Source organism: Sphaeramia orbicularis, chromosome 8 (assembly GCF_902148855.1).
Source record: "Sphaeramia orbicularis chromosome 8, fSphaOr1.1, whole genome shotgun sequence".
NCBI lineage: Eukaryota > Metazoa > Chordata > Actinopteri > Kurtiformes > Apogonidae > Sphaeramia > Sphaeramia orbicularis.
In genome coordinates, this window is record NC_043964.1 from 31,705,370 (window position 1) to 31,718,629 (window position 13,260).

At 38.4% G+C, this 13,260-nt stretch overlaps 2 protein-coding genes across 3 annotated transcripts in view; one reads left to right on the forward strand and one right to left on the reverse strand.

Moving 5' to 3' along the window:
• The first annotated feature begins 4,740 nt into the window (after nt 1-4,740).
• On the forward strand, nt 4,741-9,279 carry aimp2 (aminoacyl tRNA synthetase complex interacting multifunctional protein 2). 2 transcript variants are annotated; one of them, XM_030141205.1, is made up of 4 exons: nt 4,741-5,004; nt 6,426-6,644; nt 6,880-7,114; nt 8,427-9,279. In XM_030141205.1, the coding sequence occupies exons 1-4, from the start codon at nt 4,876-4,878 to the stop codon at nt 8,813-8,815; spliced, it is 972 nt and encodes a 323-aa protein (XP_029997065.1). In that variant the 5' UTR covers nt 4,741-4,875; the 3' UTR covers nt 8,816-9,279. The 2 variants fall into 2 exon arrangements, with proteins under 2 accessions (XP_029997065.1, XP_029997066.1); XM_030141206.1 differs by having other exon boundaries at nt 4,741-4,890.
• A 2,259-nt stretch (nt 9,280-11,538) lies between these two features.
• The window catches only part of zbedx (zinc finger BED-type containing X), a 2,827-nt gene continuing 1,105 nt past the window's right edge, over nt 11,539-13,260 (reverse strand). Inside the window, exon 2 of the mRNA XM_030141203.1 lies at nt 11,539-13,260. This exon is cut by the window's right edge and continues 433 nt beyond it. Coding sequence (XP_029997063.1) covers nt 11,981-13,260 — 1,280 coding nt within the window. The 3' untranslated portion in view covers nt 11,539-11,980.

Sequence of the window (13,260 nt, forward strand, 5' to 3'; positions counted from 1 at the left end):
CATATCTGATGACCATGAAAGGATTATAAACTGCATTTTACAACAGTTATTTACATGTATTGATAGAATTAGTGGATCAACAGGTATTAAACAGTTTAGATCAGTAGATGCTTTTGGTCGCTGATAGATGTTTGGGTCTTTAAGGGTTAATATGGAATATATTTATTAATCATTGCATGCATTCAATGATGAAAAGGTTTTTAATACAATACAAGCAACTGTTAGTGTTTGAGTAGAAATTCTATTTAGTTACACTTGGAAAATTGCACACTAGTCTTCAAAACCCTGAGAAATTTTAACAAGTATAAGTCACTAATAAAGGAAAATTAACCCATAAAGACCCAAACACACATCACCAACCAGAAGAATCTACTGATCTAAAATGTTTAATACCTGTTGAGCCATTAATCCTATCAATACATGTAAATAATTGGTGTAAAATGCAGGTTGTCATCTTTTCATGGTCATCAGATATGACCTATATGGATGTTCAGAGGCTCTATAGTGAACGTGGAAACACCGACATCTTCTACAACACTGATTCACCAGTAAAACCCATGGAGTTGGATCAATGACAGTGGATGGACACACTTTGTTTTATGTTTAGTCAACTATATTTTTGCTGAAAAAGTAACTTTTCCCAAATGTTTTTTCTGATTTGATATAATAACCTTTTAATTTACCCTGAGCTTTTATGAACATCTACATGACCAGTGAATTAAATACAGGAAAATACATGATTTACACTGTAAAAACTTCAAATAAAAGGGATAATATTACAATAAATGGTGATAAATCACTTAAGAAAGGTTACTTAAAGAGAAAAATCCATTTGGGAACTGCCACAAAAATATCACTGGGTCTTTATGGGTTAAATCAAAAACACTTGTTGGCTTTGGTTTTCAAGATACAGTATTGGGTCAAAACGCGAAATCTATGAATTAATGAGAGAATGTGTTTTACTCAAAAGGAATTTTTGTGTCTGAGCAAAAAGTTCTACTATAACTGTATTTACTTTATACATTCCTATAAATGTAAGATTTACAAATCTATTACATACGTACATAAACCCATATATATAATATGTAATAACTTTATCATATATCTTAAAAACATTAGCCAACCAGCACTTGAGTCATTTGTTTTCCAACACGTCTGACTGAAGTCTACAAAATTTAACTATTTTTTTTCTCTAAAGCATTATCTCATTTTTCATTTCCAAAAAATTGAACACTAGTGTAATCAGAATAGTTACATTTTACAACAAAAGGGATTCATTAAGTTGGTTAAAGCACATTAAAAACAATTATAATCACTCTTCCCCGTGCCTGATTTAAGACAAAGTTCACGAGTGTATCTGTACGACACACAGCACGAGAGGATGGAGTTACAATGAGCAATTAAGATGCATGTTTGATTGAACACTACATGTACGTTGTGGATGTCGATGTTCATTCTCTTTCACCTGTTTCATATCGTGGTGAAAGAGAGTGTGACCAAAAAAAACTTCTTGTTCTGATACCCTTTTTACTGTAAGAGCAGCAAAATGCCTTTCAGAAACTATAAAGAGTGACCTCTAGAGTAAAACCCATAACATGAGAATTACAAGGTTTTTTTTAAATATCAGTCAAACACATTTTAGTAAAGTCCAGTTGATTGTGAATATAAATGCTTAAAATGAATATTTGTTTTATGGATGTTAATCAGTGCTCTTACAGTTATAGAAAGACTTGATGATGTGATGTGTGCAGTCAGACAGAACTCACTAATATACCGGTTTTCTACTTGATGTAACATGTTTTCTTTATTAAAAGTTTTTAAGCTGGACTACATCTCCTGTCATTTGTGTCACAATCACATTACCGTACCTACAGCTCATATGTGTTTTTTTTAATATATAGAAAGAAGGTAATTACATATAGGTTTAGTCCACTTGTGTGACTTATGATGTAAGATAACACTAAAATAGTTCACATTCTTTAAAATAGTATGATACTCACATGAAGCAGTCTAGCAGAATATAGTACAAATTATGGCTTTTATTCTGCAATCTGTAGTGAATACATTTTACCCTTCCAACTGTACTGTTAGTGCCAGCTATACAATAATTCACCTTTTATTTACATATACATGCTCATGTCACACCCACACTACACTGACACAGCAATACGTCCCTTGTACGTTCATGTTTTAACAAACTACAGTGGACTGTCAAGTTTCAGCTCCCCCTCAAGTCTCAGTTTCTAGCTCAGGTCTTAGTCTGGCCACTAGATCCGACAATTACCTCAGTAGAGCTGCCAGGTCGGCTCTCACACCCCCTCCTCTCTCATTCTGTCTCTAGCCAGACTTCAGCGAACAGTGAATTATTCAAGGTTAACAAGCTGTTGGAAAGGCAAACTCTATTGTGCATTTTCATTAAACCTCTGTTGAAGTGGTGGTTGAAGAGGACAGGATATGTCTCAAGTGTGAAATAGTACTAAGCTCATTCCTCTGACAGAGGGGTGACAGAGAAGAAGGACCTGTCAAAGGGAACCTGGGATCAGGCAAAGTCACAGTTTCTTTAATGGCTTCCTGGTAAAGGATTGTGTTGCCGGGTTTGACTGAGTTAAAGGATCACTTGTGATAAAAGATCACCTTTGACTGAACGACATTAGCTGGGCTAAGCTAATTGCCCCAGACTGTTTTAAAGGCTGACTGTACCTGAAACTGTCTGAGGTGGTTGGTGGTTCTGTAAAGTTTTGTAGATCAACAGGTTTATTTTTGATATTGTGGACACCAGAGAATATTCACCTGAACTCATTAGTGTTGTTAAAGGTCAATACACCATATAATAAAATGACTTTGTAAAAGTGGACTGAAGCTTGTATTTATATATTTAATGCATTGGAAACCTTGGTAAAATAATATTTCATTGAAATTTATGAAGTAAACAGGACTGAAAACATTTTAATTTGGAAAATCAACAAGCATGACAGGAGGCTGCAACAACATTGCTTTCCATAAGTTGACATTTACATGAAATAATTGTGATATTGAAAGAAAACTTGTGAATGCAGCTCTCAAAGGTGTAAAGTTTTTCCTTCATTTACTGTTTTTGACTCAACTTAGTTTAGTTAGTTGGTTAGTGTTGTATTTTTACATGTTCTTTCTGTCCATGTGACACCTGTTGCATGTGTGTCTGTCCTGGAGGAGGAATATCCCGAGGTTTATCTATGTTTTCCCTATTATGGAAAACATTTCTTTATCCAAAAAATGGTCAGTGGTATTGCATCTAACAGAATATAAAGCTCCGTAAAGCCAACTTGTGATGCTGTAAATAAAACTGATTTGACAAATTATACGAAGTTCTGCAAACATTGTAAAACTTTGAACCATTATTATTAGTTATTGATTTTTGGCCTATATCAGCCTGTTGAATATTTGCAGAGTTCTCTGTTCAGCACTGAGGTTCTGCATACTTGTACTGTACTTCTACTTATGCCTTTACAATTACACATGCAAAGAAAGGATGGTGGGGAATTATACAGTGCCGCCCTCTAGTGCAGGGTACTAGAGACGACAACCCATGCAGAGATGAACATAGTATCTTTATTATTCAAGTATTCCTATGTGAGGTATTTCAGTATTTACGTTGTATGCAACTTTATAATTCAGCTCAAGAATATAACAAAGGGAAATACTATATATTGTCAGTGGGAAGCTCTTTTAGCAAAACACTGCTTCACCTGAGTGTATGAGGGAGCAGTACTATCAGACTTTATAGCCAGAGCTGCATCTAGTAGACCTCATACATCTGCAACCAGCTTTTTCTTAGAGTGTGCAATCTATTTCATACAGTCTGTAATTCTTAAAGAGTTCTGGCAGATCTGCCACACATCCTCCACTCTGGATATAAGCTTTTACCATCTGACAGGAAATAGAGTCCCTCAATCCAGACTGAATTGTTTGTTCTCCTTTGTGTCTTCCTCAACCAGACTTTTAAATAATACTCTTTGAGGTAGGAAGGGATGTGCAATTATTTACCTGTCTCATTATGCAGTGTCTTGAGCTGTGTGGTTGTGTAATGGCATCATGTTTACACATTATGGTTATGTATTTGTTTTATTATCGTCTTTTTTTATTATTATTATTGCACTTGATTTTATTATTGTATCTGTTTTATACTGACTGTTGACAATTAAATTTGCTGCAATATCTAACAGCACTAAGGTCCAACACAAATTTCCTTAAGGGGACAATAAAATGTATTGTATTGTATCTCTTACAGTATGTAATTATGATTTTTATTATTATTATTATTATTATAGAGCATGTGGCCCTCAGCGAGGTGCAAGACTTACTGTAACCCTTCGTACCTTGCTCTTTTACATATATTTTCTGTATTTATCTATTATTGCTTCTACTGAGTGCTACTATATATATATATATATATATATATATATATATATATATATATATATACATATATATATATGTGTGTGTGTGTGTGTGTGTGTGTGTGTATATATATATATATATATACACATACATACATACATATACACACACACATATATATTTTTTCATACTTTTTACATTTATTAATTGAATCTTTCATTTTAATATTAGTATCTCTATGCTGCTGTTACACTGTAAATTTCCCCGTTATGAGACTAATAAAGGACTATTTTATTTTATCTTTAATTTATTAATTCAGGGTTTACCTTCGCTTCCTCTTCCGCCGGATGTGACGTCACGTGGCCTCTTTCCGGTGTGATCCGTGCGCTGGTAGCCGCTGCTGCTGCCTGTCAACATCACCCAACCGCAGAAGATATCTGAGTCCGGGCGTTTGTTTTTAATTTAAAGTATCTGACAGAGTCCAAACTGTGCTCCACCATGCCCATGTACCAGGTAAAGCCCGTCTGCGGGGGTGACATACAGATTGATTTACCAACCTGCATGTACAAGTTACCAAATATCCACGCGCAGCAAGAGCACAGCTGTACCTCCGAACACGCGCTTCAGGTAACTGCTAACTAATTTCATTTCGACTAAGTTTAGCTTTGTAGACTATATTAGGTTGTATCTTTAATCTCAGTGTTTGCCGAATTTTGTTGATACATGCGCATCTCAAGCGGTTTATTAGCAAGAGCTCCACTTAGCTAAACTAGCTAGTGGAATTAGCCTGTCAGGACAATGAGTGGTTAATCTAACCTCTGAATCATCAACTAAACTACGATTACTGCCAGTCTCCACTGACATGTTTACAATAGTATATGAAGTGTTTGCCCGGTCTTTGCGGCCATGATTACAGTAATAACATTAGAGCTTCGACTACCTATATGATATCCTTCCTTCAACTTTGTGTTGCTGACTCAAGTTTATTTTGGCACATAAGAACTGGGCGTCAACGCAAATCTGACGGAAGACACCTGTAATCCGCGTTATTCAAGGTCTTACTATTTAGTTTAATTCAGATCTTTTACATTGTTTGGATTTGTGTGAAAATGGACGTTGTAACAGTAATAACGAGTATAAAATAAAGGCAGTATCCCTTAGGCTCCAACTTATGTTTGTGTTAAAAATCAAAAGTACTTCTCTGGGTATTGAAAGACACTTTACTGAAAATTAAAAAATTGTAAAGGACAACCACACAATAATTTACACTGCCTAGCCAAAAAAAACAAACATCTGGTTTTAACAAATCAATAGTTGAGATCATTCTAGTTGATAATTATCACAGTAATTAAAATGTTTACCCATCATGCCTAGTGCCTACAGTATAAGCCTGTGGGGACAATGTTATGATATGGTGTTGCTTCGGTTGGTCAGATCTCGGTTCATCAATGTTATGTGTTCATAAAATGAGGTCAGACTACCTGAATATACTGAATGACCAGGTCTGAAAACTAGTGGATTTTTCTTTCTTTGCTGATGACATAGATATATTCCACAACGACGGTATTAGTATTCATCAGGATCATATAATAAAAGAGTAGTTCAGGGGGCATTTTCATATAGGGATTGGCCACAACTGAGTCCACACCTAAACCTCATTCAGAATCTTTGGAATCTGCTGGGGTGGACTTTATGTAACCAACTGACTCTCCCATCATCAAGATCTTGGCAAAAAATGAATGAAACTCTGGATGGAAATACATGTTATGACATTTGTTGTAACATTGTATAAGCAATGCAGGTGGTCCACCAAAAATGTATATGTGATTTTTAGGCCAGACAGTGTATACAGTAATATAAAATACACTATATGAATCACACATACTACAGAATATACATTGTATGTAAACCTCTGAACTGTGGCTGAATATTCGCATTTTAGAAGCAGTCCTGAACAAGTGAGTTTTGATCAGCTATGAGGGCTTTGTCTCAATTATACAGACTATTATCTGCATGCCGTTTTCTAAATGACTCTCTCATGACCACAGAATGGTGAGGTGGACCCAGCAGTCAAAGCCTTGGAGGCCCGGCAGGATGAGATCATGCGCAAGCTCTATGAGCTGAAGGCAGCTGTGGAGGGCCTGGCTAAGACCGTGACCACCCCAGATGCTGATCTGGACCTGACAGTCAGCAGCAGCTTGTCTCCCCAGAGCTCCAGCTCCACGGCCTTCAAAGGCACCGCAGACCTGGACACACTACTGGGCAAGGTGGAGACTCTGTTTATCAGCATTGCAGACATTTGTGAACTAGCCATCGACATTTGGTTTCTGATGGCATTGAGCTTCACTGATTGTTAGTGATTACACCCTCATGTTTGCTTGTCATAGTAGTTGCAAATACTGCTCTAACGTGTCCAACCTGCTTGATTTGTAGTAGACACAGTGTTAGGGTGTGGGCTGCTCTAAGTTTTGTTTTTGACATTGCATCTTTTTATCTTTCAAGGACCTTGGTGCTCTTCGTGACATTGTCATAAATGCAAACCCAGAACACCCACCTCTGACCCTGCTGGTACTCCACAGTCTGCTGTGTCAGCGCTACCGGGTGCTCTCCACCGTCCACGTCCACTCCTCAGTCACCAGTGTGCCACCACAGCTTATGTCCTGCCTTGGTCCACGCCATGTAGACAGCTATGCTCGCCACTTGTTCCAGCTGGGCTTCACCCTTATATGGAAAAACGGTAAGGCCACCAGGAAGGAGACAATGTGTGTTAGTGGTTGAAGAAAATGAATGAGAGTGTGAAATACAGCCGGAGAGTTTAATAAATATCTCCACTGCGTGAAGAGAATCAACGATGTAGCAAAATTATTAAAAAGATTGGATCATTCCATATCATATTATGGAGAAATAAAAAATCATGCAGAAACATCTATCACATCTGTTCTTAAATCCTTGCACTGGTTACCCGTTAAAACAAGAATCAATTTCAAAATCCTGCTCCTGGTTTTCAAAGCGCTACATGACCTTGCACCTCAGTTCATCACAGATATGCTCATCACTTACACCCCAGCAAGAACACTTCGGTCAACAGGCAGTGGCAACTTACTCATCCCTCACACCAGATCCAAGAGAGGGGAGGCAGTTTTTAGTGTATGTGCCCCACAAAAATGGAACACCCTCCCTAGTACAATTAGACTTGCCACATCAGTAGATATTTTTAGAAACAGGTTAAAAACTTACCTTTTTTGACAGCGTTCTGTTGAGTTGTGTGTGTGTTTATGTGGGTATGTGCGCATGTGTGAGTTTGTGTGTACATATGATTGTTTACTTGCAATTGCACTTTTTCTTTTTCTGTCTTTTTTATGATTTTTTGTTGTTGTTGTTATATACCTGTTGTGAAGCACATTTAGTCTGACTTGTGCATGAAATGTGCTCTATAAATAAAATTGAATTTAATATTTTTATATATTTATGTTTGTGGGACCTTTAAAATAGCAAATTCTCTGGTGAATTTTATCTGTATTGTGTGTACTTCAGTGTTCCCACTGGTCTGGGTTGTAATTTGTACTGAATATCCAAGATACAGTATACCGTCGGGATCATTTTCAGTATGTGTTTGTAAAAGTAATTGTTACTGAATCAAATTTAAAAAGCACAAATTTGCTATTTCAACAAAGAACCTTTAATTTTCAAAAGTGAATATTACCAGTAGTTGTTACTTTTTTGTAATCCAATGCTATCTCTACCTATGTATTAATATTACTCTGTGTTCTGTCTATCTTTATTTGATTTTCCATAAGAAATTGAAAAAAATGTTAAGTATAGCTTAAAACCCTTCAGTCTGACTGAAGATTTCTCTAAGAACCCCTTTAATTTCCTTGAAACATTTTTTTTTAGAAGAAAGTATTAATATGCGTTGTAGAGATTTAAAAATTTGATGTTTCTTTTTTGTTAATCTCGATTGCCCTTTTAGTCATTACATGGTTATATTTAATAATAATCACCACAGTAAGATGAGCTACATTTTTTTCCATCCTCTATCCTCTCCACAGTCCCCACACTACAGATGAAGTTCAGCATTCAGAATATGTGTCCTATTGAGGGTGAGGCCAATGTGGCGCGTTTCCTCTTCAAGCTGCTGACCCCCTACCCCTCTGACCCCGCTGTCGCGACTCTGGTGGATAGCTGGGTGGACACCGCTTTCTTCCAGCTGGCAGAAGGCAGTACCAAGGAGCGGGCCGCAGTCCTGCGCTCCCTCAACTCGGCGCTGGGACGTAACCCGTGGCTGGCCGGGCCCGAGTTCTCCCTGGCCGACATTGCCTGCTTCTGCTGTGTGCAATGCAGTGGCTCAGCCTCCTCGGCTCCGGCTAATGTCCAGCGCTGGCTCAAATCGTGTGAGAACCTGGGCCACTTTAGTCCTGCTAAGCTTCTCCTTCAGTGACCTGAACTGTCCTGGAACCAGACCCCAAAGCAAAGTGAGAGAAGGGCATTAGAATATTAAAATATAGCCATGTCTCCAACGCCCTCTGATGCTTCCCTACTTACTGTAAAACATGTTACTGCACTGTCAGAGTCAGCAGAAGCAATATGGTTGATGGTAGACTTCAGATAATGCATCTCACGATGCTGCTTTTGAATATCAGTTGAATATCATTATTATTTTTTTCAATGGAGGAAGCATGGGAGGACCGTATAGACAAGGGCTTGGTAAGGGATTAAATCAGAGGTACTAAGAGAGGCTCGCACACACTGTACACCTTCCACCCACTTTGTGCCTAATATGATCTATCTACATGATATGAAGTACGTGTGTGTTAATGTGGTATTACAAGCTGTTTTCAAAAGTAATACTTTGTACCGTTGTTTTTCTCGAATCATTAAAACTCCCAGTTTGGATCAAACTTTGATCTCAAGACTTGATTCATTTCAGTTGACAGTTTTTTCTTCCAGTAACAGAATTGCCTCTTAGTGAAGTGTCCCTCTTTGTCCTACAGATGGCAGGGTTTCCAAGGACAATGCCACTCATTCACTTCATTTACCTGCTAATGCTCCTCGCTGTCAGGCCTTTCTGCCATGTATGACGTAGTCATGAGACAGCACTAAAATCTCCACCTCAGAAGTAAGGTATGTGATGGGAGTATGAAAGCCTAAAGCTTAGAACATAAAATGAGGCTGAGGATACACTGATGGATTATCATGGGCTCGTCATTGGATCCAGATGTAGAACATTGCGCCAGAAACCTAAAGTAAAAAGTACTAGTACCAACCTGAACATACCCTGACAAAGTTCTGCATTCTAAATGTTATGTATAGGTTTATACATATAATATAAAAAGTTAAAGTTTTTACTGAGCAGTTACAAAGCCTGTCAGTGATTTTTTTTTATTATAAAAGATGTTTTGGAAGCATGCTGCATTTCGCTGCTGAACATGTTTAAAGTTAACTTTAAATGTACAGTGTTCAGTAGTTGAATCTACAGCAATTCATCATCTGATAAGATAAAACTACATTTGAAGTGTTAGAAACACTTAATCCTTAAGTTCATCACAAACATTAAAAATCAACACAGGGAAGAAGGGATGTACTGGTATATAGTTGTGGAAAAAATTATTAGACCACCCCTTTTTTTTTTTTCAGTTGCTTGTTCATTTTAATGCCTGGTACAACTAAAGGTACATTTGTTTGGACAAATATAATGATAACAAAAATAGCTCAAAACAGTTTAATTTCAGAGCTGATATCTAGCCATGTTTCATGTTTTCTTGTTAATAACCAAAATCACTTCAGTTTTTACATCAATAGCTATGGCATTGTACTGCCAAAAACAGTGCTTTTAGGCATTCCATGTTTTGTTTTCTGTTTTAGTCATACGATACACACAGGAGTTAGTACTTGATTGCATAACCATTGTTTTTGATGACTTTTGATGGTCTAATATTTTTTTTCTGCTAGATATCACTATCAACGTATAAGATATTTCAGCAATGAAAGCGTCAAATTTGTCGTGTTATATTCAAGGTTTTTTCATGAATGTGTGTCTGTTAAAAAATAATGCGATGAAGGACAGAAAGACCTTAAAATACTAACTTTTGATATTTATTGTAAAGATTTCTTTGTTAAGGGGGATAAATAACAAATACAAAATAAACAGTAAAAAACTTGCATTGGTATTGATAACGGCTTGGAGCCAAAATGTAATTTTAAATATTGTTGCATCTCTATCAAAGAGTTAATTATAATCTGAAAATGCGGTATAAAGCGGTCAGACAAATGTAGGTATGCAAAAACATTAACTTCCTGTTTTGGAGTACAAGTATAAAGAAGAACTAGTAGAAGATGAGTAGAAGTTACAGTTAAGTATGTGAGTTTTGTGATATAAATATTGTAGCACTTGCACATATGACCAAACTGTAGATTTTTAATAACTTTCTCCTAAGTGAACCCAGCTGTTTTGAACTGTATGATACTAAATTCTACTTAATCCTGACAATTCTGTTTTTCTTAACAGCTTCATGTCTTTAGTGTCTCTTCCATGAAATCCCTTATTCACACTGAACTCCTCATCACCCTAAGTGTTGTTGAAGAGTTTTCTAATATCCTGTTTTTAAAGCTGGATAGATCTGGGGGCAGTGGAGGGCCCACATCCCAACAGTCCCAGCAGTTTTCTTGGTCTGTCTCATCCTTTCTGACTGCTGCAGAAAATCACATAACTAGAATATACATAGGCATACGTGCAATAATGCTGAAAAGAAATAAATGTAAATCTCCTGGGCTTTTCATCCTCTCTTGCGGTTGGTTTTGCATCTTCAGAAGTGTTGTTTTCGACAGCTCGGGTCCAGGCAGATCCTGCGTTAGGGTGTGTGTTTGTATGCTCTGACAGCCTCCTGTTGGTCTCCAGGCAGCTGTCTGACAAGACGAAAGCTCTTATCTGACATCTGGGCACATGGCAAGGAATACACTTGGGACTGTGCAGCGCTGAAATTTTGGTGTTTGTGCTGTGTGTCGTCTTCACACACAGACAGAGGCATCTTTCTTCGGTAATCAGTATCTGTGGATGTAGTCAGGGCTCCATGCAAATAAGGCAGCCCATCCAATTCCGTCACTAATCTAATTATTTAGGGTTTCTACTTGAGTTTTATGAAAAAAGGCAAGACACAAACTATGTCTCTTTCCTTATATCTTTATAGATTATATAAAACGTACAGACAGGAGATGCATTCTCATTCAACAGCTGTAGAAAAAAACAAGCTATCTTAAATGAATGACAAAATCACTTCAGTTTAACCCTGTGGCTACTTGAAATCACAACAACAGCACAGATAGAAAGATGTTTTTTCAGTATTTTCTGTCCTTGAATGTCATTATCATCTGTGATTGTCAATTAGATATTTTCCACATACAATTAGGCCATTCTGGACTGGAAGATATATGTGATGCTTATCAAAACAGGTAAAGGTTGGAATATTAGACAACACATCTAGGTTGTCTGAAAGTTAATATTATTCAGGGTTCTTCACTGTAATGACTTAGATTTTTAGCCCAACACGGTTTGATTCTGCATCATGTAAAAGGCTGAGAGACAGATAAAGAGTCACAAGCACGGTATTTACTTGGTGACTGAAGAGCACACATTACTGTTGTATCTCAAAAGCTGAATGCGTTCAAAGTAGTCATCGGTCAGAAAGTTTCTCTGTGACGTGACCAGGTTTCCTTTCTGACTGAAGAGACGCTGGACAGGCGCTGTGGATGGCAGTGTGGTGTTGTATTTTAGGAAGAGCTGCTTCACTCTAGGGAAGTCCTGGAGGCACTCGAGGCTCTTCCCCGTTCCCTCCACATACTTGCGGACCTCTTCTGTCACCCCCCGCTGCTGGATCTGAGCGGTAGGCTTCACAGGCCCGTAGCTGAAGAAATCGTCCTCAGATTCAATTGTTGACAAATTGCGGCTGGTGTTGGCCTCGGTTTCATTGCACAGATCCACTTGGGATGCCTCTGTAGCCAGCAGGGCACACATCTCCTCCCGCTCAGATGCAGCCATCCACCACAAACGAAACTGAGGGGTCGTCGCTGTTGCAATCTTTGCTTCTGTACTGGCAAACAGTTCTTGGAAACGCATATCAATAGCCATTACAATGGCACTGATGACATCACCAAAGTAATTTGCGGCGTCTTTCTGCTCATTCAGCTTGTTCTTCAGACTGAGCACCGTTGGGATGACCAGGCCTAAATAGCATTTCTGCTCCGCCTGGAAAAGTTCAAGCGCAAAAGCGAGTGGGTGGAACACAGTCACATATTCTTTTAGGAAGGCCATCTCCTCTGGCTGCACACGAGGGACCTCCAGACGGGCACATAGCTCTGTCAGCTCACGCTCAGTGAGCGAAACAATCTTCTGCACAGCACAATACTCCACATTCCAGCGGATAACAGCAGGAACAACCAGTGCCATCTTTCCTATCTCCTCAGCGGCATCCATACCTACTTGAAGATGATGGCATTTGCTCCATATGGCAAACACCTTGGCCATTGAGCTGTAATGTAGCTGGCACATGGGCCCCTGTGACACAGCTTGCCAAAAATCTTCAGTGACAATCTGCTCCAGGGTGTGTGATGCACAGCGCTGTACTGAGGGCAGGAACAGGAGCATGTCCTGCTCTGGCTCTCCCTCGAGTACAGTGCTCACATTCTCATAGAATCCAATGTCATCGTCACTCTCCTGGCTGTCCAAGGCAAACTCTTTGAACACGCTGGTAAAAGGACTGCCATTATCAGTAAAAGTAGTCTGAACTTTGCTTTCAATATTGTATGCCACATGGATGTCATGTATCCGCCCAGCAATGGTGTCATATGTGATCCTGCCCTGCAGCCGTGCAAAGCCCAGTGCAGCAGATT

Excerpts from the sequence above, each read along its gene's own strand:
- aimp2 (XM_030141205.1), top strand. The coding sequence starts at position 4,876 with ATGCCCATGTACCAGGTAAAGCCCGTCTGCGGGGGTGACATACAGATT. Across the intron at positions 5,005-6,425 it reads CCTCCGAACACGCGCTTCAG|AATGGTGAGGTGGACCCAGC; the intron begins GTAACTGCTAAC and ends TCATGACCACAG. Across the intron at positions 6,645-6,879 it reads TGGACACACTACTGGGCAAG|GACCTTGGTGCTCTTCGTGA; the intron begins GTGGAGACTCTG and ends TTATCTTTCAAG.